This window comes from Neospora caninum, chromosome X, assembly GCF_000208865.1.
Source record: "Neospora caninum Liverpool complete genome, chromosome X".
Classification (NCBI taxonomy): domain Eukaryota; phylum Apicomplexa; class Conoidasida; order Eucoccidiorida; family Sarcocystidae; genus Neospora; species Neospora caninum.
This window is the reverse complement of record NC_018396.1, coordinates 1,707,548-1,724,898: the sequence shown is the minus strand read 5'-3', so window position 1 is coordinate 1,724,898 and position 17,351 is coordinate 1,707,548. Positions and strand designations below refer to the sequence as shown.

At 61.9% G+C, this 17,351-nt stretch overlaps 1 protein-coding gene across 1 annotated transcript; it reads left to right on the top strand.

The window, feature by feature from the left end:
• Nucleotides 1-3,091: 3,091 nt before the first annotated feature.
• Nucleotides 3,092-15,573, top strand: NCLIV_046870 (putative STE kinase; the record flags this gene model as incomplete). Its single annotated transcript, XM_003884237.1, has 4 exons — nt 3,092-3,147; nt 3,883-8,172; nt 8,428-8,720; nt 8,927-15,573. 4 exons carry the CDS (start codon nt 3,092-3,094, stop codon nt 15,571-15,573), a joined length of 11,286 nt encoding a protein of 3,761 aa, XP_003884286.1.
• Nucleotides 15,574-17,351: the final 1,778 nt, after the last annotated feature.

Here is a 17,351-nt window from a genome sequence, read left to right as displayed (position 1 = left end):
GCGCAGTTTTGTTCTTTCCTTACCGCCTCCGGGCTTCACGGTTGCTTCTACCGTGGCGGGATGGCCCGCTTGATGCAGCCCCAACCTCTGTTTCAGAGGTTGCCGCTCCGTCTGTGGAGGCAGATAAGCGAAACCTCAGCAGTGAGTGTCTAGGAGCTACAGGAAACTGAGAAACAAAGAATCAACAACCAAGTCGGCTTCTGCCAGTTCCGCTCCGTCATCGGCGTAATTCGGCCACCCCCGGCGCGCACACACACGCGAGGCACTTGTACAAGAAGTGAAAAACTATCTGGAACAAGGCCACCAGCCCTGAAGACTGGGTGGACTGTCGTGTTCTCGCTGTAGCCGACAGCTGTCTAGGTGGCTGCCCAAGAAGTGACTCACCGGCCTAAATTTTCACTTGCATAGTGATCGATACCAACCCGATCAGAAAGCCGACAGATACAGCTATGGTGGAGGGAGGGTGCAATTTGTTTCTCTTTGACTTGCTGAAAATACCTAGTTTGGCTGCTCTTTGCGTGAATCATGTGAATAGCAGTGGTAGCCATTTACTTGAGAGGTCGTAAGTAGCTTGCTGGACACGGTTTGTCATTAGCAAACTCCTGTACTATCCAGTGTGCTACTGCGCATACTACTACGGCCTTAATCAAGTGCTTGACGCTCCTGCCACCCTTCAACTGTGAACGAAAGCTGCAACAATCAAGGCACCAGCTTGACGATGCCTGACCTCCAACGACCGAGGCGTGCATGAAAATACGCCCGATCGATTGTTCGGGTGCTTGAAATGGACGAAGGCATACAACGGCAACTGCTTTTCGTTCTGTAATCCCCGTGTGTTGAACGCTTGCAAATGCACAAGATGTTTCTGAACTACATCAAAATGCTAGAGTGATACGTGTAAGTATTTTGAGTACAAAGGTCACTGCAGCTACAAACCTCTGAGTCTTTGATTGGCTGCTCTTCAGATTGTCAGACGAGGGGCGCGCATCTACGAACGATATTTCATCTTAGCAGTTGGGGTGACGGGCCGACCACCGCAGTCGCCCGCAAACGCATAGCTTTGCGGGTGGCACGCCATTCCTTGTAGGAGAGACATTTTTTGCCGAGGCTTGAACTAGTTCATGCATCGAAAAGAACAGCGAAGACCGTAGCTTCCCTCCTTGTGTAAAACATGCGTGACCTGCTGTCCCGGGGAAACAGGCCTCTCCCTGTTCCTGCCAACCATTTGAAAATACCTGGTAACAATCCCCTGGGAGAATTGGGATCAACCAAAGCAGGCTAGAGAGACCCGAGATGGCATTGAAGCATACTGACGTACTCAATAAAACCGATGTACTGCGTTTGATGGTGTGACCCAGTAGGCTCGGCATGGGTTCGCGGCTTTCAGTACAGGGACGTACAGCCTACCCCACGGCTGCGATGCTCTGCCAGGAGGACGGCACACTTTTCTCTGGAATGGTATACTCAGCATGCTTCGCTGTGTAGAAGATATGAGACACCTGCTAATACATAGACACCCTACCAAGATCATCTGTGGCATGAAATGCCCACCAGACACACGCAAAGAAAAGCCACTGCCGTTGCTAGTGGGACAACTATTAGGCATCTCGGTAAGGCATCGAAGTGGCGATAAAGAAGGGGCTTCATCCTCAGCGAGAACCAAGCTAGGTTGAGTGTCGAGAGAAGAAACTCCCTGTAATTTTCAGAGCCTTTCAGCCAACACTCAACAAGTATGTTGCGGGTTATGTGGTTGACAGCAGTGCCATAGCTTGCAGCTGAGGCCAGCCAGTCTTTTCGAGTCGCTTTCGCACGCAGTGTCCCGCGTTCTTGGACAGTTGGTGCCACGTCCTCGACGACTCACCCCCCCTCCACCTCCTGGAATCTCCGGGCGCTCGTACCAAGAGGACCACATATTGAGGCGGGTTTCTGTTTTCCGAGCACGCACTGTGGTGAGGAGAGAAATACACTCGCTTTCCACGTGTCTAGGCCGGAAGTGTCATCAGGGCGTATCTAAAACAGACTGTTCTGCTCAGTAACACTAGGCCTTGTCAAGAGGAGCTACGGGGGCAAAATCGTCTTTAATGTCCTCTCGGTATCAACGTTGCTGATGCAAGCATGCGACATGTCCTGTCTTGCCCGTTCTAAAACAAAAGCCTCCCGAAGCCTTGTTCATCTTGACAACGGCTGGCTAAGTTTCAGAGGCGTGCGCGTCAAAGAGTTGAGGCAGATCATCCCTGCTCGTAGTGCAGCGACTCAAAAGGAGAGAGAATCTGCTGCTGCGGTCCCGTTGCCACAGGCCGCCGATATATTCCCTTGGAACCTCCGACTTTCCGTTTGTCCTCGGCTTTTTGCGCTCAACCTTGTGTGGCTATATTTCCTGGTCAAAATGAGGTACTCGGCGAGGATATTTTCCGGCTAAAAAAAACAGAGAGGTGCGCAGATTAATTTTTCTTCCTCTCTACTACACAAACTCGTGCGGCAACGGGGCTCCTAGTAGCCCCGAAACCAGCAAGACACTCCAAGAAGTACAAGTGAAGGATATGATGCGTTTGCTTTGGCGCGTTGGAAGGAGGCCATGCATTTCAGAGGGCGTAAAAAAGGTATCCTGCGCGCGTCTGTAGCTGGGATTGAGCATCTTCTTTGCCTTAATTGGAAGGCACTGTACTGAACAGGCGTCACCTCGGCCCGCCCAAAGACTGATGGACGGACGCTGCATGTGCTCAGCGAGCGGCACAGCCACCTGTTGTAGCTTGTTGTGTCTCCATCGACTTAATTTATGGCTTATTATCCGTGTATCTTTTTTTCAAGTGCCTTTCTCTTCCCTAAGCGGATGACGGCAAACTACGCCAGCACAAGCGTCGTTTGTGTAGCTGACAACAGCCAAATTCGGTTCCTCCGGCAGCGCAAGAATGTGTCACGCTGTTCTGGTGTCTCGACAGGCCAGAAGTGACTTTCTCTTCGTTCGATTTTCAACTGTAGTCCTCAGTTTTTCCTTTGGAGAGAATGATGCGCTTTGGATCGGGAACTGGTTCTGACTTTCCCGGCATCCGTCACTCTGGCGGGGCAGAAAGGCAAAACTTTCGGGCGCAAGATGGCTTGTGAGGAGTCGCCTACACGCCGTGCATTGTTTCCTCAGCTCATTGTGTTGTGGCCTCTCTCTGGCTGTGGTTCTTTCTCGTATGGACACTCGTTTTCCGTTCTGAATTCTTTCTTTTCAAACTCTGGGCCGTCCGTTGTTCACGGGGTCACGTCGTTCCGCTACGATGCGGAGTGAAGATCTTGTCTGACACCGTCCGGCCGCCAACGTCAGCACAGTAGGCTTCAATCGGAAGAAAATGTCTCGCTGTGTAATTCAGTGAGGTCTTCTTTTCTCTCTGCTTCTTCCTCTTCGTCATTGGATGCGCCTCGTCCATCGATTCCTGCACGTGAACTGTCTCGTGGAATGGCGATGAACTCTCAGTCAGACACGCCCGAAGCCCCATTCAACCCCAAGGCGGCTCGGGGGGACGGCGGGCAATCGCCGGGGAGCTCGTCGCCGACTGCTGTGTGTTTGCCGTCTTCAGTTGCTTTCCCTTTAGGACCGCCCCCGTTTCTTTCGAAAGAGCCTCCTTTCTTGCGCGACGGCGCCGACAGCGGGTTTTGGGGCGTTCGTAACCGTCCTGCGTTTACCACGCACCCATCAACCTGCGGTCTGCCTCCCGTCTGTCGTCCTTCCTCGTTTCAGGTGCATTCAGGCGAAATTCGTCCTAGCGCTTTGCAAGGCTCTCATCCTCCTGCGTCTCTGCTTTCTAGCTCCACGTGTGCAACGGCCGCACATGCCCGTCACCAACCACCAGTCCGTCGGTCTTCAGTCCACTCTCCTGTTAACGCCACTGCTGCCAGCGACACGCGCTCTCACCGTTACGAGTCACCGGGAGGCCTTCCCCCACTCGCTCCAGCACCTCGTCAGGATTCGAGTCGGGCTGTTCGCCGAGCGTACGTGTACCCCTCGACGTGCACTCCCCGGTTGCCTCCAGACTACTTTCCCAAGGACCGTTCTTCGTCCTGCGTTACGCCGGAGCGTTCGGTTGAGTCCTACAGGGCTCTCCCGAGCCGCTCCCAGCCGGGCGCTCAACGCCCTGCTCGACAGACGCACCGCCCGCGGCCTCCCCTCCCTGCAGCTGTCGCCACGTCGTCGGGTTCTCAACTGTCTTTCAATCCGCCTTTCCCGGCGTCTCGAGACCCAACGGCGCTCTTACCACCTATCGACCGTGCTCCACACAATCCAGTTAACCATGAAGAAAATAGGCACAAAGAGGCGTTGCCCAGCGACGCCAACTGCCAGCCAGCCGGCCAGCGCGTGCCTCGGCTCCTCGGGCGCTCCGAAGCTGACAGCCGAGGATGTGCCGCGAGACCGTCGCTTCCGGTCACGCCGCGGGGCGCGCCTGTGTCGGCTGAAGGGAACGCGGATTCTCTTTGCGAGTCGTATCGGCGAGGTCCGTTTCTTCCACAGACGGCAGGCGAACAGCGGCTTCCACTTCCTCGACACTTGCGACAGGCTGCGCCGCCGAGCCGCTCGGCAGCAGCTGACTCTGGCGTACCGCCCCAGGAGCAGGACGAGAACCGAGAATCCCGGGGGGACGAAATGCCTAGACACGAACGAAGCGGCGAGGGACAGCGCGCTTCCGCACAAGAGGCCGCGTTTCTCCTCGCCCTCCAGGGCGGACGTTTGCATCCTCGCAGCCGCTCGGCAGCTTCGCTCGCAGCGTCAGACCCGTCTCCGTCTTCACCAGAGACGGAATCCTATGTTGGTCGAGTCGTCCCTGCGTTTGTGCCTGCTGCAGAAGACGGGTTTGTGTCCGACACGCAGCGGCGAGCCCCGGCGGAACGTCAACACAAGGACACGCCGCTTGAAGGCTACCTTTCCACTTCGTCTCGAGCGTCTCACTCGACGGCTCCATCTGATTCGCGCCTGTTTCTGCAAAGCTATGCCGAGGGGCTGACGTCGTCCCCGTGGTTCACGGCTGCGGCGACACCCAGCAGTGCGTGGAGCCCCGACGCGGCCACAGGCGGCGGCGTACTCCGTCGCGACGCCGCGTTGGGGGACCAGGGGGATCCAGCTGCAGAGGCACGAGCGATGTCCTCGCGTTTCTTTCTGCCTGCGTATTCACCATCGTCTTCTCTTTCCCCTGCGTGGGTGCTGCCTCCGATTCCGCCCCCAAGTTGGCTGCCGCGTTCCGGACCTGGCGACTCGCAGGCAGTATGCGCACCAAGTGAAGGTGCCGCCCGCGATCTCACGTCTTCTGCGTCGCACCGAAAAAGCGGCCTCTCGAGGCAGACGAGTCAGCTTTCCGCTTCCCACGAAGACCGCGGCTGTCTTGCAAGCACTACCGAATTCAGAAGGGAGGGTTACTCCGGTGGATCTGCTGCAAACATGCGCCGCAGTGGGGGTGGGCATGCGCGCCTAGATCGCGGCCAGGAAGTCAACGGAGGAGACGCGGCAGCCGGCGCCGCGCCGGAGAGCGGTGGAGCCGGTTTGACCTGTGGAACACTTCATGCGAGTCCGGTGGCCGATGGTTGTGTTCGCCTTCCCGCAGCCGTACCCGGGAGAGAAAGCAGGAGGGTAGATAGACAGCGGACAAAGGGAGACACAGACTTGGAGCGGACGGACAGCTTTGAAAGCATCGACAGCATTCGTTCGGCGCCAGACGGGGAAGGCCCGCGCGGGGCCGCGTCGTGCACTGGATGGTCGCGCACAGAAGAGCGCGGCCAGGCGGGCGGCCAGCGCAGAGCCACTGGAGGAAGCGTTGTGGTAAGCGACGAGCTCCCTCCTGATTCGAAACCTGTCTCGGATGCTGTCTCTCTTCCGGCGGACCGGCCTCCCCGCCCCGACCCTCACGAAGAGAAGGACATGAGCGAAGCACAGCGAGGCGCGCGCGCCGCGCTTGTGGGCAGAGAGGCCGCGGAAAGGTTCGAGCAAAGCGAAGCAGGCGAGGGGCGCGCGCTGGCCTCGGCGGGGCCGCACCCTGGTGGATGTGGCAGGTCTGAGCATCGGGAGGCCGCAGGCGTTTCCCAGAGCGAGTTGCCGGGGACGCGCCGTGAGGCGAGAAGTGACGCGCCTGGAGAGGAGAGCCAGGGCCTCGACCTTTCCTCTGACGTGCAGACGTCTCCTGGGCTTCTCCCGCTGCTGTCGCCGCGGTCTCTGATCGACCCGACGAGCGGTGCGGGAGCGGCGCCAGTGCCGCCCTTGAGCAGAGAGGGTGGCAGGATCCGTGCGTACGCGTCGTCGTCTTGGGCATCTGATGGAGACGTTCCGAGCTCTCCCCGCCCGCTGCAGGCGCTGCGGGAGGTAAGAAGTGAGAAGGCTCCAGCGCGCGAGACGCCTCGGCGGCAGGGACGAGGCGACCAGCTGGGGGCTTGCCTGCAGGGGCCGCACTGCGTTTCGTCCTCGTCTCGCCGTTCTTCTTTGTGTCAGTCTCCTCAAGTTTCGCATGCAGGTTCTGGAGCGAAGGGAAGAGAAGGCAGGCGTCGGGCGCCGTCGCTGGGTGGAGAGATGCAGGGCGGCAGCCCCGTGCGGGGAGAAGGGAAAGGGGCGAGGCGAGACTACGACGGGACGCCGGTGTGGGCGGGGCGTCCTCTGCATCTCTCAGCCGTGGAGTGGGGCAGTCCTACTGCAGGCGAGGGCTCGGTGAAGATTTGTGGTCAGTATCGCGCGGCGACTCCGCTGCAGAGATCAGGCGCGAAGGGCGAGGAAGTGGACAATCTGATTTATTGGTCGCCTGCTCAGCCGCTCCTTTCGAGAAACGCGGGGTGGTCCAGCGGGGGCCCGCCTCCCGGAGTGTTCAGTCCGTGTTACCCTGTCGCGTTTCTCCCGGTCTCGAGCAGCGCGGCTTCGTCCCCGCACCTTTCCTCGAGCTCGCCCTGGCGCGGCCTGGAGCCGAGCTCGCCCCCGCGGTCTCTGGCCTTTCTTTCGCCCCGGCACACTCATTCCACGCCGCCGACGCCCTCCTCGCTCGCTTCGCCCGCCGGCGCGTCGCTATTCCACAAGGCCTCGAGTGCGGACTTTCCCGCGCTCGCGTACGCTAGAGAGCTGCGGAGTTCGGGCGTGGGGCCGGCCTCGCCGTCTTTGGCGGGGGAGAAGGACACGGCGTCTCTGCCGCTCGCCGCTCCCGGGTCTCCGCACTCGCCGACGGCCTTCCCGGCGCGCATGCAAGTCGCCACGCTGGGCACGACCGACCTCGGCCGGAGTGTGGTGCGCCAGTGGGAAGCGGACCGGGGCAATCCGCTCCCTCAAGACGTGCATTCGCTGTGTCCTGCGCCGGCTGTCTCGGCGGCCGCTCCGAGCGAGGAGCCCGCGAGGAAGCAAGACCCGCAGGCGCTCCACCACGCTGCAGTTATTGCGTGCGTCAACCGCTTGGTGGAAGCGTTTCCCCCAGGCACGGAGCTGCACAACGGCTACGGGCCTCTCGAGATTCCTCCGCACTGGCTGGTCGCGCACGCGCCCACCTCCCGCGACATGCGGAGGTACGCCGCTGTGTGCGAGCGGGCAGGCGCGGCGCGTGCGTCTGAGGACGCGAGTGCCGGGTCCGTGCGCGTGGAGGAGAAGTTCGCGGAGTGGACGCGGCTCGGCGGGAACCTCGGCGACTTTGAGCGGATCTTCGACTTGAAGCTGCCGGCTGTCTCGTTTGCAGCACCCAGCGCGGTGTACGTGGTTGAGGAGCTCGTCGGGAAGGGCGCGCACGGCGCGGTTTTCAAGTGCACACGGTACCGCAAGGCGGCGCTGCAGCCCGAAGAGAAGGCGCGCTCGTTTCTCGGCGCGTTCGCGAAGAAGGCAGACGAGAAGGCGAGCGAGAAGGCAGGGGCGAAGGCGCCCGACGCAGAAGAGAAGGACGGGCCCGAAGAGGACGTCGAGGAAGACGAAGTCGCCCTCAAAATCATCGACCTAGATGGCGCGCTCCAGCTCCAAGGATCCACCGACAAGGAGGCTCGCGTGAACTACTTGAAGCAAGTGATGCGGGAAGTCGACGTCCTCAAAAAGTGCAACCACGAGGGAATCGTCAAAATGTACGAAGCCTTCCAGTGGCCGCCGTGCTACCTCGTCTTCTCCATGGAACTCCTGCCTGGCGGATCACTGCGCGATCTCTACGTCTCGGCAGGGCCTCTTCCCGAGCCTCTCATCGCGGCGCTCCTGCAGTAAGCAACGGCCGTCTCTCTCTCTCGCGCGCGCGCGTGGCCGGAGCGCAGTGTGGACAGCTGGCAACCCGCCTCGGTTTGCAGTTCGTTTCTTCGATGCGTTTTTCGCCTGTGTCTTCTCTGGAGCGATGTGGAGCTGTTTGCCCAGCTTGGAGCCGCTCGCGCGCGCGCGTTGTTGAGACTCCGCTGTTCCCAGTCCCCTGTTACGCGCTGCTCGATGGCGGCCCTGCGACCCGTGCTGTCTGTTTCCTTCAGGGACGTGCTGCGGGCCCTAGAGTATCTCCACAACGGCGAAGGCGAGGGGGAGAAAACCGAGGGACAGAAAACCGAGGGGGAGAAGACCGAGGGGAAAGACACGAGTGAGGAAGGTTCGAAGCAGGAAAAAACCGAGAATACCGGCGACGGCCTCTCTGCGACGTTGGGCGCCGCGAGCGCGTCGCAGGGTCACCCCCGGCGCATGCACCGCGACTTGAAGGCGTCGAACATCCTCATCTCGGCCGAGGGGCGCGCGAAGCTGATCGACTTCGGCGTTTGCGCAGATATCTCGAGTAAGAGAAGCGGAGAAAAAACGCGAGGCTCTCCCGTGACGTAAAACCCGAGGCGGGAGAGATGTCGAAAACGAGAGAACCTGCGGCCCGTCGCGCGGTCTTTGGGAAGCCCCCACACAGCACGCACGGAGAGGAGCGCTTTTTCGACGGCGTGTCCAAATTTCGTTTCCCCGGTGTGGTGTGTGTGTGTGGCCACGTGTGTGTAGGTTCGCCGTGCACAGAGTTTGTCGGCACGCCTCAGTGGATGGCGCCGGAGCTGGCCCGTCTGGGGCTCCAGGACGGCGTGGCGGGGCGTCGGAAGCGGCCGGTCGACGCCGCGGCGGACTCGCAGCTCGGGACGCATGCGTCGAGTTTGGGACACTCGCGGAAGTCGCAGAAGGCTTTGACCGCGCACGGCGCGGGCGACGGGTACGACTTTCGAGTGGACCTGTGGGCGTTGGGGATCACTGCGTTCGAGGCGGCGGTCGGAGCGTTGCCGTGGCCACGGCGCATGCGCCTGGAGGACCTGCTGCTGACCATTCTCGAGGGGTCGCCGCCGCGGATCAACTTGAACGAAGGGTACGAGAAGACGTTTTGCTTCTTCGTGGAGCGCTGCTTGCGCAAAAACAGCGTGGAGCGCGGAACGGCCACGGAACTGCTTCAACACCCCTTTTTCAAGAAGTTTTGCGGGTCCAGTCGGAGCCGGCCGGCGTCGCACCAGGAGCTGCGGGAGGCGATCGAGGTCGCGAACGGGAAGCGGAAAGCGAATGTTCTCTCGAACCTGCTCAAATTCATTCCCTTCTTCCGCAAACCGCAGCCTGCGAGTGTCCACAAAAAGGGCTCTCGCAGCCGCCTTCACCGCTTCAAGATCGGCCGGCAGGCGGTGCACGCGTCGCAGTCGATGGATCGGGGGAAACTCGAGGCGGAGTTGGGCGTGGGCTCCGCGACGACCGGCGGGACCGACGCGCCGAGACTCGATGTGTTCACGCATCGGCCAACGGCGGACCCGCCGCTTCCGTCGCGGGGAAACCAGGAGTCGCTGTTCTCTCAGGCGGCATGGCCCGGAGGCGCCTCGTTTCCTTCGCAAGCGTGGGCGGCCGCCAGCCCAGACCCGAGCTCGCCCCCCGGCTCGCCCCGGTCCCCACAGCGCGCCCGCCCCGGAGGACTGGACCTACGCGCAGAGGACGCAGCCGATCTCCGCGCTCCGCGCACTGAGGCCTTCGGGTTCTCGCCGTTCACAGGCGTGAGAGATCCAGATCTTTCCGGCCTCGGAGCCCATGTCGACAGAGAAACCGAGAGCGAGCGGGGAAGTCCTCCCTCGCGCTGCGGGCTCCCGAAGCTTGTTCCGGCCGAGCTCCCAGGGGGAAGCGTTCCGCCCGCTGCGGCTTCTTCTGGCTCGGATTCCTCGTCTGCCTCTCCTCGCGCGCAGGATGCCTTGGAGGCTGAGAAGACCCGTGAAGCTGGCGATTCGGCGCGCTCCGCGGGAGCGCCCAAATCAGGCCAGCTTGGTTCCCTCCCGGTCGGCGGGCACGCGTTGACCTCTGGACTCTCCCCGGCCGAGCCGGCGCATGCAGAACCTGCAGAAAATCAGAGTGAGGAAGAGGCCGCACCGGCTGGGGAAGGAGAACGAGGGGCGGCGGATCACGGAGCGGTTGCCGACAGGCGAGAAGACGGACGGGAGGAGAGACGGTCTGTTGGCCCACTCTCGGCGGCGTATCTCGAAGGGCGTCGCCCGCAGGTCTCCGACACGACGGCAAGCGCGCAGCCCGCCTTAGGAGGAGAAAGAGCCCGAACGCCTTCGACGCCGTCGTCTCCGCTCCTGGCAGATCACAGTTGCTACGGGACGCCGAAAAATGAAATCGATTTCCCCGCTGCCGATCCTTCGATGCTGGGGAGTGGACCGACGTCGGCCTCAGGCACTCTGGCGCCGCGGGGTGAAGGCGGGAGCCTTCACGCCGCGGCGTGCCAGGGCATCGCCGAAGGAAATCCCTCAGCCAGGCAGGAGCCGGCTAGCAGGGCGGGGGTGGAGGCGGTCGAGGGGACGGGAGAATCGGGAGAAAGCACCGGAGCGGAGAAGCCACAGGCTGGTCATGAAAAGGGCGAAGCGAAGGGTGCTCGGAGTGAAGACAGTGGAGCTGTGAGGGGCGAGAAACACAGCGAGGAGGATCCCACGCGAGCAAGGGGATTCCTCGCCTCGTTCCTCTCGAACGTCGGCCTCGGGATCTTCTCCGGTGACTCCGGCAGGCAACCTGAGATGAGCAGGCCGGAGGAAGAGCCCCCCGGCAAGGTGGAAACGACGTCTGGGTACGAGTCCCTGCGCTCTTCCTCGCAAGCTTCCTTGTTTGCTGTGAAGCGTGAAGACACCGATCTCGCTCCGGACGCCGAGGACAGCTGCCTCAGTGGTCCCACCGACCCGCGGGAGACAGAGCCGAGTCCGCCGTCTTGGGCTGTGTCTCAGCCTTCCGGTTCGGGTGGCGGCGAGCCTGGGGCGGAAACTGCGGGCCCCATCCCTCGTCCCTCGCCCCCGAGCCTCCCGGTAGCTGTCCCTTTCGGCGGCTCAGCCGCGGAAGTGCAGGTGATCGCGTGTGGGCCTTCAGAGGGCGGCGGCGCGCGCGTTGCGCTCCACCCTGTTCTCCTGATGCGCCGAACGGGCTCGGAAGGAGACAAGGCGAGTGTCTCTTCGTTCCCCGCCCCACAGCCGTGCCCCTCACGAGGCTCGCAGCCAGCGCGCTCTTCGCCGCCTCGCCCCTCGTCGCTGCTGCCGTCTCCTTCGCTGTCTTCCGCGACGGGAAGCGCCGCGGGGGTTCCAGTGTGTCCTGGGGGGACGGGGCCGCTTCTCAGACGGCGGTGTCGAAAAGGCAGAGAAAGGAGAGCCTCCTTGCTGGAGAGAGAAAGGGAGCGGGGGTCAGGCGGCGCGCAGAGGACCGAGTCAGACGCCGGCAACAAAGCGCGGCCCAAGACAAGTGCGCTTCCGCAGCCGGAACTGAAGTCCCCGTCGTCACCTTCTCACGCGAAGCAGGGCGGCGAAGCTGGGGGACTGCTGTCTCTCTTTCGGCGGGCGCCAAGTGGAGACGGAAGATCTTCCGAGGGGGACCGGGTCGAGACGGAAGACATGCAGGAAAAGGAACAGTCTCCGCCTGGCGCGGGCGAGGAACCCGCGACCAGTCCCGGAGAGGCGAGCGAGGCGGTGGGCCTGTCCCCGCGGCCTCCTGATTCTTCGGCCACGGCTTTTTTGGCTCAGTTCTTTGGCTCTCGGCGTAGAGCCGCTCGCGGGGCTGAACCTGCGCCAGGAGACGCGAGCGTCGAGGCGGACGCCGTCGTGACTGGGAGTTCTCTGCCGACGGAAGACGGCGAGCGCGTCGAGGAAAAGAGCGACGACGGGGTACAGTGGGCCGAGCTGTTGGAGCCTCACGGCGGAGACGAGCCGGTCCCAGAGGGGGAGGAGGACAGTTTTCTCCTTTCGTCTTTGGACGGGGCGCCGTCGAGACGCTTCTCAGGGGAAGGAACTGCGAACGAACGCCCGGCAGGGAGCCGACGCTCGGCGGAGGAAGACCGTCCGGACGGAGGGGTGGGACTCGAGGGCCACGGACGCCCCCTCGGGCGAGGAGTGGAGAGCGGCGAAGACGGGGGTTCGGCCGCGCCTCTCCCAGCTCGAGACGCCGGCGACGTCGAGGCGCAGGGGAGCAACCTGGGGGAGGCGGAAGTTGAACGCGAGCGTGGGAGACAGGAAGAGACCGCGGACACGTATGGCAAGGAGGGAACGCCTGCGCGTGACGCCGCGTCTCCTCTCGCGTGGCTGTGGCAGTTGGGTCGCTCCGTTTCTGGCGCTGCGGCCCCTCCAAGTCAGCACGCGTCTTCTGCTCCGACCTTTCCTGCGTCGTCTTCCCTTGCCGCCCCTGCTTCCGTTGCTTCTTGTTCCGTGGCGTCTTCTTTCGCTGCCTCTTCTTCCTTTTCTTCGTCTGCGGCCTCCGGCGAAGAAGCGCCGGAAGAGCCGCACTTCGGTGCGATGCTCGAGAGCCCGACGACCCCGGGCCACGTGCCGGTTGTCTCTGCGCCTGGCGCGCGAGAGACGTTCCAGGACTGTGCAGCGTATCCGGAGGGAACGCATGCAGAAAACGTGGGCCAGGAAGACTGTGTCTCTGTCTTGGAAGAGGACCTTCCCGCCGAGTCTCTTCTCCAACAAGAGGCTTCGCCTCGGTCAAGTGCGGACGGCGAGGACGCGCCTCGCCGTGCATCGACAGGAAGGCGCCAGAGAGATGAACAGAGTGAGACTGAACAAGATCACGAGACACGACTCACGCTCTCAGGCGAAGCCCCAGCTGATGGTGCAGAAGCGCCACGGTCGGCGGGCGAGACACAGAAAGTGTCAGCGGAGAAAAAAGATGTGCCGGAGTCTTCATCTCTCTCGTCGCCGAAGCGGTGGCCTTCATTCCTGTACAAATCCCTGGTCGACGGTTGGACGGGAGGCGCGAGATCTTCGCCTGTTCTCCAGAACGACGCCCCGGGCATCGGGCCCTCGCGGGCTGATTCCTCGGGTTCTTCGCCACCGCATGCAGCGGTGGAGAGGCAAGAGGACGGCGACGCCGACATTTCTTATGCGCCCGTTTTCTCCCGCAATGGCGACGTGTCGGCCTGGAGCGAAAGCGGACCCGCGGCCGCCTTCTCGCACTCGCCCGCGCCGTGCGGACCTGGGCGTGCCACGCGAGAAGAGAGCGAATCTTTCGGCGCAGCAGCGGTCGACAAGTCGCCTCTGTCGCATGCGGCTGGTGCAGCAGCCGCGGGTTCGTCTGTGAACTGCATGCGAGCGCCGGTGGACCACGCGCGTCTGCAGGAGCAGCGGAGGGATGTGCAGGTCTGGGACGCAGCGGCTGGCGGCTCGGGCCCGCAGGGACACTGCTCCGCGGAGACAGCGGCGAAACGCGGCGCGGCGGCGAATGTGAGGAAGTTCGAGCTCCCGCCTTTGCCTGGACACGTTCCCGTGCCGTCACTCGCACTCGAAGAGCACTGCGTCAGGCGAGGCGTGTTTGCCCAGGACAGGGCGACGGGGCGAGAGACAAGGGAGGAGGGAGACAAGGCGAAGGCGAGTCGTCTTCCTCCCGCGGCGCCTTCGTCTCGGCGAAACTCATCAGCCTCCCAGGGGCGAGGAGACGTGCTGGACGCAAAGGCGCCGAGGCCTTCGCACTCCCACCAGTGGGCGTCTGCCTATTCCTCCTCGCCGTTCTTTTGGACTCCTTCCGTCGGGCAAGGCGCTGGAGGCCGCGGCCCGCGCTGGGGGGGCCGTCCGGAAGGCGTTGCCGGCGTCGAGTGTGCTGGCGGGGGCGAAGCGACTTCCCACGGCGCGGGCGGCGTGGTTTTCTGCTCCGACCAGCCACCAGTTCTCTTCGCGCCCGTGGCGTTCTCTGGGCTCGCGTCGGCGCCCAATTCGGACCTTTCGACGCTGGCGCGTCAAGCAGGTTCGGCGACGAATGCGGGGTCTTCCGGAGAAGACGCGCGCGCTGGGCAGACTCTGGCGGGCCGGGAAGCTGCCTCGGCGCCGGCGTCGCCCGAGCGCAACAGTCTGTGTGCGAACGCAGACGAGGCCAGGAGCGAGGCGCCGAAGCGAGAGACGGCGGACGCGCAGCCCAGAAAACGCGACGAAGCAACGGGTCCAAGTCCCGCGGAAGGTGTGCATTGCCGCTTCCAGTTCGTGCCCGGTGGCCGAACGGACGGCTACGTTAGCTCGGCGGATCTCATGAGAATGATCCAGGAATCGTACAGCCGGCAACTGGACAGGCAGTCCCACGCACAGAGTCACGGTGGCTTCCAGGGGGCAGCGCCGTTGCAACAGGAACACGCGTGGAACCCGACACAGCGGCAGTGCAGCGTTGGCCAAGCGATCTCGACGGCGACGTTGGGCCGCCAAGGAAGTCAGGCGAGCCTGGCGACAGCGCAGCAAAGCGACGCGTGTGTCTCGACGTCGCCTTGCAGCTTTGCAGCCGTCGCGCCGGGTGCACGCCAGCCGTTGCCCGCCGGAGGGTCTTTCGGGCAGAAGGCGCTTTCGCCGGATTCCTCCGTACCGAGCAGCCGAGCAGGGAACGCTGAGACGAGCAGACGCCAAAGCGGCTCAGGGCTGCTCGACTACGCGAAGCAAGAGGAGTCCGTACACATTTCCGAAAATAGGGCTTCTTGCCCAGCCGCCCAACGGGGTGTTTCGTCGCCTGAAAGAGGACCGCCGGTCGTGAGAAGGCCTTCTCCGTGCACTCTGGTCGCGGGCAGAACTGCCTCGCCTGGAACGTTCCCCGGTGGGTTGGCCACCGCCGGACGAAGACACGAAGATCTTCCGGGTGTACATACACCTGGCGGACCCGGGTGTGGAGGCCGTTCAACTTTCGCTCCGCTCGGGGCACAGATCGGCGGGCTCTCAGACATATCGCCGCCTTCGCGGGGAACAGTTGAAAGCGGGCGTGGGGAGCCGCGCTGTTTTGTCCCAGGGTCAGATGCGGTTTCCGCTCCGGTGCCGTGGACAGGGGCATCGGGCGAGAGCGGGAAGGGTGCTCAAAGAGGTCAGAGTATAACGGCTGTTTCCGCGCGTATGGTACAGAGCGCAATGCCGCCTGTTGTTTCGCGGCCTCCGCCACTTGTGTATGTGAACTCCTCGGGAGTTCCAAGTTCTCCGTACCCCGTCCAGGCTGGTACGGTGCGCTGCCTCTTTCCCGCGACCGATAGCTCTGGCAAGCAGTATTACCAATCCGATCGAGCAGGGGGAGCGGCTTTCGTGTCGGCGTCCACTGGCCACGTTCGGCGGGCATCTGCAGCGGGCGAGACGCTCCGCGGCGGCAGCGGGGAGCACCCGAGAAGGGAGGACGGCACGCGCCATGTTGTGGCCTCAGACTGAGCGCACGCATCCGCGACTCCGCACCCTCCAGAGCGTCCCCTAAAGGAAGGACACCCATTCGGGATTATTGGTCAGCAAACACAAGGAGGCGATGTGCAGGAAGACGCCATTCCAACTGCGTGTAGGATACCACAGCGTATGCGTACAAACGCAGTGTGGAGGCCGAGGTTTCACCGCACGTTAAGGTTTACCTCCAACATTAACTACTGTCGAGACTTTTTACTCAGGGGATGCGAGGCCTTTTTGCGTGCCTGTTCACGTCCATATTCGGATCCAGGCTAGGGATTTTCCAACAGAAGTTCCTATTCGGTTGGAAGGGGGTTCCGGAGGCGCTTTAGCTGTTCAGGCTGTCCTGCGCCGGCTCTTCCCAGCGCGTTGGAGGAGCCTGTGCCGGAAAGCTCTAAACTGTAGACGAGTTTCCTGCGTCATAGAGGCTGCTTCAGAGCAGGCTGCCGCGGTGGCCAGGGTTCGTGGAGACCTTTGTTATTCGAACGAAAAGACGTCCTAATGTATACCTAGGGAACGCAAGATTTCCCCTGCAGTGCCTTTCTCCAAAGACGTAAAGGAAAACTCTCCAATATGCAAACGTCAACGGTATCTCGTAACTTTGCCCCTCTCTGGTCTGTGTCTGAACGGCATGTCGCGGACGTTCCGACGCGCGAACCAGGGTCGTCCCCACCCTGCAAATGTGATTTTTGCCGGCAAGGGAGTGTGTGGTACCCGATGCTGTCGTCCCGCCAGTTTCATTGTCCTCGACTGTCCTGTTCCCCTCTCCCTGAGGATGCGAAAGCAGATCGGAGAGGTGGTTTCGACGAAAAACGGCGTATTCCGCTTCTCCGTGTACCGTTCTCTCCTCCGTTCTGTTTCCGTGACTTCGAGACCACTTTGCCTCGGTCTTAGGCGAGGTGCGAGTCTCGAAGGAGCAAACGAATCGGCAAAGATGTGGCGGGGTCGGGAGGACAGCTGCGACTCGAGTGGTCCGAGTTTTTGTGGAGGGAGAGATGTGGATATGTCGGCTGTCTAGCCTACGGAGGCGTTGCCACGTTTCTCCAGAATTTTCCGGCAGCACAGGAAGGAAACGGACCTTCAAAGGTTTAACTGTACAGTTTCCGGATGTTCTGTCACCAGTCAACGCTACGTACACCGCTGTTTTCCGTTTGTCTTCTGTTTCAGTTTCCGGTTTTTCCCGTACCTTCTACACGTTTCGTATGTGAAATTGGCGTGCAAAGTTGCAGGTGGATCCTAACCCAAAGGTAGCCCTCGTGGGGAAGCACTGGAGTGTCTGAAGTAGCATTTTTCGGTGCGTTGATGCGCATCCTCGAGTTTGGATATTCCTCTGTTGTGTCCTACCCATATGCCCCCCCACGTGTTAACGGGCGTTTCTTGCTCGCGCGCGCCGAAACTCACGGCACCGCGTACTTGGGGAGGGGGAATCTCGATGGAACAGTTCCTTCGATGTATTATCAACCGCTCTGTTTCCCATCAACCTTTTTCCTTACTAGCTGAGAACATCTGGGAAGTCGCAAGACGGTTGTCCAAACAGGCGGCGGCACTCGGAACGCTAGGGATTCAACGCAGCCAAGACAAACCACGCGGGTTTTCCAGTCAGATACAGTAGGGCGATAGCGGAAGTATCTCGAGCGCCGGAGAGCACAAGCTCCAAAATGCCGGCTTGGGTGAAGCCTGTGCAGTTGAGTGAGGAGAGGCCCTCGCATCTTCTCGGCCTCTAGGGTTAGAAGCCGCTTCGCCTCGGAACTGTCGGCGTGGAAAAATGTGCT